We start from the raw sequence: 12,373 nt of genomic DNA on the forward strand, positions 1-12,373 counted from the left end.
CACCGGATAGCGGCGATCGGGCGCGCGGCGGAGGCGATCGGGGTGCTGGCGCAGCTAGCAAAGTGCTAGCTGCGTCCAGCAAAAAAAAAAATTATGTAAATCGGCCCAGCAGGGCCTGAGCGCCACTCTCCGGCGGCTTACCCCGTGTCACACACGGGGTTACCGCCAAGGAGGTTAAAGGGGTCAAAAAATAATAAAAGTATGAGGGTGTATTTTTAATTTTTGCCACAAGATGGCGCTGCACTAAATTCCCGAGTATTGTACACAGTACATGGGAAATAGTATGTGTAACTGTTTTCTTTCACTTTTGAATGAAATGCTGGTGTCTCGCTGATGCCAGCTCTCACTCATCATAGGCACTGCAATCGGGTTTGGGAACAGATGTTTCCCATTCACTGATCACGGAATGGCAGGATTGCAACAAAGATGAACGGAACCGGCACAGGGATCGCAAAAGGTGGTGGTGCGTAAACAATACATATAACGACGCCCCTAATCTGCAAGTGAAGTATACAGTGGCATAGATTTTTATAGCAAGAATCCAGAAGTGGTTAAGCTTCCAAAATGCATTTTGTACTGAACTGATTCACCAACAATGAGGTTTCCCTCGGCAGAATTGGTCCCTACTATACCTACACCAATCAACAAGCAAGCAAATACTTCATGATTATGAGATTCCATTTGAATTGAGGCAATATCAGGTTTAGGGAAACACATGCATGCACAGAAATCTGTCTCATTTCTTCAAGGAGCAACAAACAGGGTCTACCCTACCATGAAGCCACCTGAATTGTATGATTAAGGTGACAAAATCTAGGCTGCTGTACCACTGGTAAAGCCCCTGTTTTTAACATTTCCTCCCTCTGATGCTGCCTGACACACAGATCCAAAAGGTTCCCCTCCTGCTATGATTCAGTGCAGCTTTGTCCATTATTGTGCATGCTCTCCTGGCTGGCCCTGCCTCCTCTCCACGTGCCACTTTGGCTGCACTGGTTCTGCTGCTGGAGGTAAGCTGCTCATGTCTGTGGAAAGCATTCAGCCATGTGTCTGACTGCGTGTCTCTTTCTGTTTTTTCGATACTAGAGTTCTAGCTTGCTGCTTGTGACGGACGAGCCGTCAGTGCGCAGAAAACGCAACCGCAATCGATTTCCCGCCTCGATTGTCGATGCGCTGCCAAATCAGAATCTCATGTCGGTGGACACCAGGCAGTCCAGCCTGGGGGGTCTCTGCAGTCTTCAGGGGAGTTAGTTAGCAGAGTCTTTTCATGAAGCCTGTGCCCTGTTAGCCAGAGGTGTAAACTCAAAGTTTGTCTAAGCTGATCTCACATTCAGATGTTAATTAAAGGAACCAAAAGGGCCCTTTCATAGAGGGAGATCCGAGAAAGCTAGTCACAGCTGGACACCAGACACCGTGGCTGCAGCCTTACCAGGAAGAAATGAATGTATTATATAATCTTTTGCCTATTTACAGAATACAATAAATAGGGTAGTTATGAGAGCGGTATCATTGGATCCGTAGGGTCATGCTGAATCTCTTGATACCAGTCGAGAGGGTCCCGGGGCCCCTACAACCCAGGTATGAATCTTCTCAGGAACCTGATCCGCTGCACTGGCCATGTCTGATATCATATTCATCGGTAGGTTCTGGGGATCGATAAAATGTAATTATTATTTGTGTGCCGGCCGCGTAGGTCGGTCTAGGGAAATGTCAGTGTTATGGGGCTGGTAAAAGCCCCTGCCCAGATGTGATTACCATAATCCGGCCCGGGGGCCGACTCTGGAAGCCCGCCTCTGAACTCAGCTCCATTAAAAGTGAATGAGCTGCCCGGGCAATTCAGTACTCCAGATTCCATCTTCCTGAGAGCACACTGCCAGCCAGAGGACACATGGTTGGCTGCCATCTTGTCTGAAATTGAAGCAAAAGACATCCTCCATTTTGTTTGGATTTTAAATCTTGCTGAACTTTGAATTTATCTCTGGAACAAAGAACTTTGCAGAACTTGAAACCGTTTTGCTTGGACTTTATGATTCTTCCCACAAAAGGACATATTTCCACAAACCCTAAGTATTTTCTCCCTTTTTATTTCATACTGGCTATTACTGTTTTAATAATTGTTGATTTTAATAATTGTCTGTATATATTATTTATTTTGCCTGTGAATAAAAGACTTTATCAAAGTCATTCACTGTTCCGCTACCCTGCTTTTCAGCCATACACAGAAACTGAACTCCGATCTCTGAAGAGACGCTACTATTGGTTGTTGTTGGCTAGACACAATAGAGTGTGTTTAACCGTTTTTATTCGCAGGACTAGTCAGTCAGCGGGCTCCTCGGGCCCATGGTAACCGAGGTGGTGGCAGTTATACCCTGAATTAGTGTGTATTTTTGTAATTACCGTACCTCACAGGCTCCCTTCTGGTTTGTCTGCGGCTAATTCCCAACGGTTCCTGCGCATTGACTGCGACCAGAGTTCGCACGATCCGTGCGCTGGCCATTTGCGGTCAGCCACCAGGGCCTCCTGTGACACTGCTAGTGTATTTTGAGTCCAGAGGGTTAATTATTGTTTATATGTAAAATTGCCACTTCCCTCAGTATATGTTCTTCCCTTTAAAACAAAGTTAAACATGGCAACCTTTGTTTGTGTGTTGCACAGGTAGATACAGGAATTATGTGTGCATAATATAGCGGTAAAGAGTGTCAGGCTCCTGCCTATGGACAGATGCAGTGGTGGATTCACAGCTTGTCAGCAGCTTCTGTGCCCTGGCCGAGTGCTGGGAAGTGTTTGGCACAGGCAGTAGAGGGGTGTCCACTGCATAGAGGCATATCTTAAGGTGGCCATACACTGATAGATTTCTGTCAGATGCCTGTCAGGTTGAATCTGACAGGAATCTATCTGATGTGTGCCACATACTAGGAACATATTTCCAATAAATTTCAGAATGAAATGTAATGAAAATCGATCTTAAGGGGCCCATACACTGGTCAATTTCAGCCATCGATCGATTCTATAGAATCGATCGATCAGAAATTGATTATTTCAAATCTATTGATCGATCGATCGATTTGTGGACGATTTCGATGGTTTTGATCTATCTGACAGGATGGAAGATCTAGGTCGATCTGCTGCTGGTAGCAGATCAATGGCCCATAGAGTTGAATTGGATCTAAGGGTCCAATAATGCATTTAGATTTCCAATAGATTTCATTCGGAAATCTATTGGAAATCTGTTCCTAGTGTGTGGCACAAATCAGACAGATTTCTGTCAGATTCGACTTGACAGGCATCTGACAGAAATCTATCTGATGTCGAATGTGCTACAAATATATAAGTGTATGGCCACCTTAAAGAGAAACTCCGACCAAGAATTGAACTTTATCCCAATCAGTAGTTGATACCCCCTTTTACGTGAGAAATCTATTCCTTTTCACAAACAGACCATCAGGGGGCGCTGTATGAATGATATTGTGGTGAAACCCCTCCCACAAAGAAATTCTGAGTACGTACTCTTGGCAGTTTCCTGTCCGTGAACCTTGTTGCATTGTGGGAAATAGCTGTTTACAGCTGTTTCCAACTGCTTAAAAAGCATGCAGCAGCTACATCACCTGCCAACAGTAAAAATGTCACCATGTAATAAATGTCAGAATGTAAATCAGGGATTTAAAAGATTTTACAATGGGCAAACACTGACTAAATCATTTATACATAATTATTGTAAAAATAAAGCACTTTTTTTATTACATTATTTTCACTGGAGTTCCTCTTTAAAAGCATTACTGCATCATTAGATTCTATGCAACTCTATGGACCTACATTTTCCATCCTGTCAGATAGATCAAATTGATCGAAATCGGCCACAAATAGATCGATTGATAGAATCGATTTTCGATCGATGGCTGATATCGACCAGTGTATGGGCCCCTTAAGTGCAGTCACACTCAAATGTGACATGAGGTGGTTCTTTGCTGCACTGTAACTAACCCTCGTTGTCAAGCGCTGACATGCATGGGGTTACAAACACTGCCATTCAGCTGCATTAACCTCTTGACGACCAGCTAACGCCGATCGGCGTAAACTGGTTGTTTGCGGGTTTCCATGGAAACGGCCGCTCGAGCGACCGTTCCATGTCAGTTCACGGAGGGTGTCTCCGTGAACTGCCTGCAAGCCTCCAATGGCGGCTCGCAGGCAAAATGTAAACACGCGGGGAAGAAATCCCCGGTGTTTACTCTGTACGGCGCTGCAGCAGCGCCGTAAAGGAGAGCGGCGATCCCCGGCCTCTGATAGGCCAAGGATCGCCGCCATCTGATAGGCTGACGCCTATCAGAGGCGGTACAGAACGTATCGCCGTCCTGTACCGCCCACAGAGCCAGGTAGAGGGAGGGAAGGAGAGGAAGGGGGGAATAGCGCTGCGGAGGGGGGCTTTGAGGAGCCCCCCCGCAAGGCACAGCAGAGCGGCGGCGATCAGACCCCCCAGCAGGACATCCCCATAGTGGGGGAAAAAAGGGGGGGGGGGGGGGAGTCTAATCGCCCTGTCTGCAACACGATCTGTGCTGGGGGCTGAAGAGCCCACCCAGCACAGATCAATGGGAAAATCACTTGGTCGGCAAGTGGTTAAAGCAGACCTGAGTGGAACCTTTGGTCAAAAATCACATACTTTTCTAAGAAAAGGGAAGCTTCTGGAACCTATAGAGGCCAGCCACGATGTTCTCCACCGCTGCCAGGGACTAATTGGAACATCGGGGCTGCGTTCCACTTCTGGCACGAGCAAGGCTGTGCTAAAGCCGCGCCTGTGCAGTAGCACAGAGCCACTCGTGCACAAGCGGCTTCAGCTTTCTGTGCAGGCAGAGCCTTCATCGCTCAGGTGCACTGCAGTAATGCTCTTTGGAAAACTTGGGGTGTAGAGAGCCGCAACGGAGGATCGGCATGGGTTTTCAGACCAGAGCTTCAGCTCAGGTACACTTTAAATTGTATCTAGAAGGTGCATGGTGGTCAGAGGCCTAGATGCACCCCACGCACAGAGTTCATCCCGACATATGAAAGGGGTCTAAATGTGACTGTGACTAATGCAGACACTGTATAATAAACAATACCTGAAACAAACCCACTAATAATCAGAGCAGTTAATACAGTAGAGATACCCAATTGCTTTAATTTTTATTGGCCACAATGTGTAGTCTAAAGTGGAAAAATCAAACATTTAGTTATCTGTCAAAGAGAAAATGTATTATCAAAAGAAACATGTGGCAAGAAGACCAATGAGGTACAATTGTCTGGCTGTTATGCAGACTATTTGGTCACAATGGTGTCCAGGTCTCAAGCGAAGAGCAAATATGCAGCTAATGGACTGATCTGCATACCTGTTTAGATTGTTCAGATCAAAACAACAGCCAGGAATGTAAATTCATTCTGGTTTCGATTTCCACGGCCAAAACTACTACTGAGTGTTTTACGCTGTTACAATCGTTAAGATCAGTACAAGATTACAGACTATGAATGTATGTGAAGACATATTTAAGGATTCTGATCATCCTTGTCACACTTCAGCATGACTTTAACGCCTAAACCTTTCTTTGTGGTTTCAAATGCCTCCAGAGCCTTCTCTAAAGGAAAACGATGTGTAACCAGTGGAGCTACATTCACTCTTTTGGAAGACAACATGGATATAGCCATTGGCCACCTGTTAAAAAGATAAAATGGTTGAAATCACTTAGCTTGATAAGAAAACAGAGCATAAACGTTCCATAAAAAAGGCAAAGTATATCACATCTACTTACGTATTACAATATCGGAATATTCCCCTGATATCCACCTCTCTCACAGCAGCATTAACAATGGGAACATTAACCATTGCAGGACCAAGGCCAACAAGAATTAAAGTCCCCCCTGATCGCGTTGCCTAGGGGACAAAATGTCACAAGACAAATGTTTATTCACACGGTTGTATGATGGACCCAACAAGCAGAATACAATATACTAAATTATTCAATCCATTATCCGTACTACATATACAATTCCTTATATCAAGTTTTTTTACACGTCAGCTTTGCTTTAATTGTACTCCGTAACGAGCTGAGGAAGACGTCTGTCACTTGCTAAGAGATCAATAAGTGCATCTTTCCACTGAAAATCTGCACTTATTGTTCCATATAGACAGTACAGCATAATACCAGAATAAAAAGTGATAGCAAAATGAAGCTGTCTTGAGAACAAAACGATGCTTTCCAAAATAGCTTTTTGAAGCAGGTATGTCTAGTTTATTTCTTTAGAATAGTTTTTCATGGTATGGGGTTTTTTTTGTAAGTCTTTATGGTAAATAAGTAAAATTACCCTTTTTATCTAATCACAAGTGCAGGTGGCTATTTGGTCACCCGCTTATTTAAAAGATGAGCAAATAGCACCATTCTGTTTCTCAAGTTCGTCTTGGGTGGCAGAGATGTGGGACAATCCCCTCATCCCTGTACAATGAGACACTAACATTTGTGTGGGTTTTCTTTGGGCACTCTGTTTTCCTCCCACCTCCCAAAAACATTTATATACCGTATATACTCGGATGTAAGTCAACCTTGTGTATAAGTCGACCACAATATTTGACCCTCTTAAGCTAGTTTTTTTTTTTTTAATTACTCAAGTATAAGTCTATCCAGCAAAGTTAATGGCTGCACTTGGGGACCAGAATGAGTTCACGGCTGCACCTGGGGACCTGGATGGGTTAATGGCTGCATTGCATAAAGTATTGTAGTCATTAACTCTTGGCCTCCAACTGTAGCCAATACTTCCTTCAGGCCCCCACATGCAGTCATTAACCCTCTAATCTGTCCCCATGTCCCCTGGCAGTGTGGCCTGTGTCCCCCTGGCAGTGTGGCCTGTGTCCCCCTGGCAGTGTGGCCTGTGTCCCCCTGGCAGTGTGGCCTGTGTCCCCCTGGCAGTGTGGCCTGTGTCCCCCTGGCAGTGTGGCCTGTGTCCCCCTGGCAGTGTGGCCTGTGTCCCCCTGGCAGTGTGGCCTGTGTCCCCCTGACATTGTGGCCACTGTATCTCACTGGCTGTGTGGCCTGTGTAACCTGTGTCTCCCTGGCACTGTGGCCCCAGGTCTCCCTGGCACTGTGGCCCCAGGTCTCCCTGGCACTGTGGCCCCAGGTCTCCCTGGCACTGTGGCCCCAGGTCTCCCTGGCAGTGTGGCCCCAGGTCTCCCTGGCACTGTGGCCCCAGGTCTCCCTGGCACTGTGGCCCCAGGTCTCCCTGGTACTGTGGCCCCATGTCTCCCTGGCACTGTGGCCCCATGTCTCCCTGGCACTGTGGCCCCATGTCTCCCTGGTACTGTGGCCCCATGTCTCCCTGGCACTGTGGCCCCATGTCTCCCTGGCACTGTGGCCCCAGGTCTCCCTGGCACTGTGGCCCCAGGTCTCCCTGGCAGTGTGGCCCCAGGTCTCCCTGGCAGTGTGGCCCCAGGTCTCCCTGGCAGTGTGGCCCCATGTCTCCCTGGCAGTGTGGCCCCAGGTCTCCCTGGCAGTGTGGCCCCAGGTCTCCCTGGCAGTGTGGCCCCAGGTCTCCCTGGCACTGTGGCCCCAGGTCTCCCTGGCAGTGTGGCCCCATGTCTCCCTGGCAGTGTGGCCCCATGTCTCCCTGGCACTGTGGCCCCAGGTCTCCCTGGCACTGTGGCCCCAGGTCTCCCTGGCACTGTGGCCCCATGTCTCCCTGGCACTGTGGCCCCATGTCTCCCTGGCACTGTGGCCCCATGTCTCCCTGGCACTGTGGCCCCATGTCTCCCTGGTACTGTGGCCCCAGGTCTCCCTGGCAGTGTGGCCCCATGTCTCCCTGGCACTGTGGCCCCAGGTCTCCCTGGCAGTGTGGCCCCATGTCTCCCTGGCAGTGTGGCCCCATGTCTCCCTGGCACTGTGGCCCCATGTCTCCCTGGCACTGTGGCCCCATGTCTCCCTGGCACTGTGGCCCCATGTCTCCCTGGCACTGTGGCCCCATGTCTCCCTGGCACTGTGGCCCCATGTCTCCCTGGCACTGTGGCCCCATGTCTCCCTGGCACTGTGGCCCCATGTCTCCCTGGCACTGTGGCCCCATGTCTCCCTGGTACTGTGGCCCCAGGTCTCCCTGGCAGTGTGGCCCCAGGTCTCCCTGGCAGTGTGGCCCCAGGTCTCCCTGGCAGTGTGGCCCCAGGTCTCCCTGGCAGTGTGGCCCCAGGTCTCCCTGGCAGTGTGGCCCCATGTCTCCCTGGCACTGTGGCCCCATGTCTCCCTGGCACTGTGGCCCCATGTCTCCCTGGCACTGTGGCCCCATGTCTCCCTGGCACTGTGGCCCCATGTCTCCCTGGCACTGTGGCCCCATGTCTCCCTGGCACTGTGGCCCCATGTCTCCCTGGCACTGTGGCCCCATGTCTCCCTGGTACTGTGGCCCCATGTCTCCCTGGCACTGTGGCCCCATGTCTCCCTGGCACTGTGGCCCCAAGTCTCCCTGGCACTGTGGCCCCATGTCTCCCTGGTACTGTGGCCCCATGTCTCCCTGGCACTGTGGCCCCATGTCTCCCTGGCACTGTGGCCCCATGTCTCCCTGGTACTGTGGCCCCAGGTCTCCCTGGCAGTGTGGCCCCAGGTCTCCCTGGCAGTGTGGCCCCAGGTCTCCCTGGCACTGTGGCCCCATGTCTCCCTGGCACTGTGGCCCCATGTCTCCCTGGCACTGTGGCCCCATGTCTCCCTGGCACTGTGGCCCCATGTCTCCCTGGCACTGTGGCCCCATGTCTCCCTGGTACTGTGGCCCCATGTCTCCCTGGCACTGTGGCCCCATGTCTCCCTGGCACTGTGGCCCCAAGTCTCCCTGGCACTGTGGCCCCATGTCTCCCTGGCACTGTGGCCCCATGTCTTCCAGGCACTGTGGCCCCATGTCTCCCTGGCACTGTGGCCCCATGTCTCCCTGGCACTGTGGCCCCATGTCTCCCTGGCACTGTGGCCCCATGTCTCCCTGGCACTGTGGCTCCATGTCTCCCTGGCACTGTGGCCCCATGTCTCCCTGGCAGTTTGGCAACTGTGTGGCCAATAGGTGCTCCTGCCTCTATGTGGCCACTAGCTAGTATTCTTTTGAATAACCCACATTTATACCCTCTACCCCGGAGCTGCTGCAGCAGCCAACATCTCTCTCTCCCCTCCTGCAGCGTTAATGCAGCCAGCATGGTAAAAATCCCCCTCCTTCCCACCCACCACTACCTCGGAAAGGGGGGCTGCCTATCTCTATCTCCCCCTCTGTGTGAGGTTATGTTTGTGCACCCCACAGTGTAAGGGTTTACTTACAGATCCACCACGGAGCGCACATCCCCTCTCCTCACTCTGCTAATGCCGGTCTCTGCATTAGTATCAAAGCTTCCGCTCCCGATGTCATGTGATGAAGTTTGTTGTGAAACAAGTTGAACAACCAAAAAAAAGTTGCTTGCTATTGTTGACAAACTTTTCTGAGGTTGTTTCAACTTTTTTCACAACAAAAGTGGTTTGATAATTGTGCTGCATAAAAGACCGCTGTTAAACGTGTGTATGGGGCTTAAGTTAGTGTTCTCCTATCAAGCAATTTAGCTTTGCTAACATAAGTAAATTACCTATCATGTTGTAGAAAATGTAAAGACATGCCTGAAGCCACAGTTTTCTTTTTTTTTTTGTTAACATCCATCTTGCCTTTTCTCTAGTAGATGGAGCTGAGCAGAGACGTGTAAATAAGCTATGTGCATTACTCATACAGCAAAATAGTCTATTTGTGGATCTCCTCTCAAGTGCCCTCTAGAGTGCAGAGGAAGCACTGGTTAGACACAAACATGCAACCCTAGCCCACTGGATTGCGGAGCATTGACTTTTCAGTAAGATGGGAGATACTTGACCAATTTATTATTACAACAACCAGTACGCGAGGCTGGCACCACCAATCATGTAAAACAATGCTCTTTTATTAGAACGTCATTAAAATGACATCTAGTGAATAGAAAATAGTAAATATTGCCATGGCTATATTTACTGTTTTCTCGAGACAATGTCATTTTAATGACGTTCTAAAAAGACAGCATTGTTTTACACTATTGGTGGTGCCAGCCTTGTGGACTGTCTTCTGTTTGGCCACATGGTACCTTAGGCTTGGGCACACTGAAGTCTTCTTGCATGGGTGCTTCTTCACTCTTGCGACGATTATTACTATTACAACAACAAAATGTACATGCTAAATAATGTTCCTAGAAAACCAGTAACCATCCCCTTTGACTGTAAAGTAATGCTTGTGCAGGCAGCAACATCACATAACGTGCACTGCAAAACAACACTTACATATATTCCTGCCTGAATGCAGGGTTCTGCTCCAGTACATTCTATGGTAATCTCAGGCATACAGCCCAGTAACTCTTCAACTTTGCGGGCCGTCTGCTCCGGAGTCTCATTGGTGACAGGTAGAAGAAAATCTGCACCCACTTCTTTGGCCTTTTCCAACCGCGATGAAGATAAATCTAAACAAAAGTCTCCAAGTCAGCTTTGCAAAAATCTAGACATATGACAGATATACATTAGCGTATGCATTGTTAAACTTAAAATACAGTAGAACCTCGTTATAGTAAACTCAGATATAGTAATCCTCTGGATATAGTAATTACAGTCTTCAGGTCCCAGCAAAGGAGTCTGTATAAATTTACAATATATATAGTAAACTTATGATATAGTACAGTGTTCCCCAACCCTGTCCTCAAGGCCCACCAACAGTGCATGTTTTGCAGAAAACCACAAACATGCACAGTTGAGGTAATTAGTGTCTCAGCAGAGCTGAATAACTACCTCTGTGGATTTCCTCAAAACATGCTCTGTTGGTGGGCCTTGAGGACAGGGTTGGGGATCACTGAATAGTAAACTACTTTTCCTGGTCCCTTGGAATGTACTATAAAGGGATTCTACCGTAATAATATTTTAGAGCATTTTAAATGAACACATTGCATCAGTTACTGTTCATGCTGCATTCAATGAGAAGGACATGGAGCTTACACTTTACAGCTCATTGAAATTTTCAGTCATGGTTTTATCTAAAGTACTGGTCAAAGTAATGTCCACAAACTGCTAACCCACTGTACCCCTACCCCACACTCTTCCATGTCCCCCATTTCCACCTGCTCTGGCAATGGCTGTATTATTCTTGGTCATGCCAATAAAGCTATCTTTTGATTTGTAATGGGAAGGTGTATTCACTTTCTGGCTGTTTTCTAAATGATTGCATGTGTGTATTCAGAGGGATTCGAGATCAGTTTCACTAAACTGTTTGCAGCCACCTATGCAAATATACAATTTATTTCCTTGTACATTCTAGATTTCCATCTAACAGTAGTTAAACAAAAATAGCTTTTCATCAGCAGATAAACAAGGAACATTAAACAAAAGCTTTCTTCAGCAACAAAGCCTTCACACTCAGGGTATAAACTCGTAATAGTTCCATAAACCGTGGTGGGCCACGAGTGCAATGGGTTATTTTCCGCTGTCTGCTTCCAGCCTCTGGAAGCCCATGTACGGAGCCTCCAAACTGAGCCATATGCAGAACAGGAGGGCACATTAGCTCTTCCTGTTTCTAAGACTTTCTGGACACAGATGACATAATGAGCTTTTGCCTGACCACATTAACCCCATTAGTGCTGGACTCCACTTTCTAGTTGCCATTTCTAAAGGCATGTCTTAGAATGAAACAAACGGACCATCCAGCTTTCAAGACCCTGTGACTATCAATAGAGTACAACCATTAGCTGCTGTGCTAACACGTGTGTTACTGGACCACAATACAATTTTGGACTATTTTTCAAAAATGTTTGGTATAGGACTTATTATTTGAAATAATGTGGACCCATATGGGCTTTCTTTTTCTTGTCTATTTATGGTTTGTTGAACAAGCCCGGGGGTGATATACAACGATTTTTTGATATAACATCCCCAGTGCTCTACATTAGATTAGAAAGTGCTAGTCAAAATGCATCACATCGCTTTGAAGGTAAACATCACTTTTATATCTTTTCCAATAGGCTGTAAGTTGTGGAACCCTCTGGTAATATGTGCAGTGGGTAGTACAGCTTTCTGCATCCTCCACTGTTGCAGAAACCCACCAATAGAAAATCAATACCAATATAACAACTTGCTATAACAAGTGGATTTAGTTACTTACCACTTATTACTACTTGTGAAGCTCCCATCATCTTTGCAACAATTAGTGAAACCAGTCCAATAGGCCCTGAGACACAAATGTTAAATATTAATCCATACTTGTCTTTATCAAGATAGCCAATTTTCAGAAAATACCATATAGAAAACAGATTAAAAAAAACACAGCAATTAAATTGTGTGCATCATCAGAAAGCTAAAACAGACATTTTCATTTT

General features: G+C 47.5%; 1 protein-coding gene across 2 annotated transcripts in view; it reads right to left on the reverse strand.

Annotated features, from left to right (window-relative positions):
- Positions 1–5,139: 5,139 nt before the first annotated feature.
- SORD (sorbitol dehydrogenase) overlaps positions 5,140–12,373 on the reverse strand; it is a 39,582-nt gene continuing 32,348 nt past the window's right edge. For both annotated transcript variants that reach the window (XM_068275602.1, XM_068275603.1), the window contains exons 7-10: positions 12,160–12,225; positions 10,299–10,474; positions 5,772–5,893; positions 5,140–5,674 (exon numbers count right to left, since the gene is read on the reverse strand). In XM_068275602.1, coding sequence (XP_068131703.1) covers positions 5,509–5,674; positions 5,772–5,893; positions 10,299–10,474; positions 12,160–12,225 — 530 coding nt within the window. In that variant the 3' untranslated portion in view covers positions 5,140–5,508. The remainder of the gene's footprint in view (positions 5,675–5,771; positions 5,894–10,298; positions 10,475–12,159; positions 12,226–12,373) is intronic.

Source organism: Hyperolius riggenbachi, chromosome 3 (assembly GCF_040937935.1).
Source record: "Hyperolius riggenbachi isolate aHypRig1 chromosome 3, aHypRig1.pri, whole genome shotgun sequence".
Lineage (NCBI taxonomy): Eukaryota > Metazoa > Chordata > Amphibia > Anura > Hyperoliidae > Hyperolius > Hyperolius riggenbachi.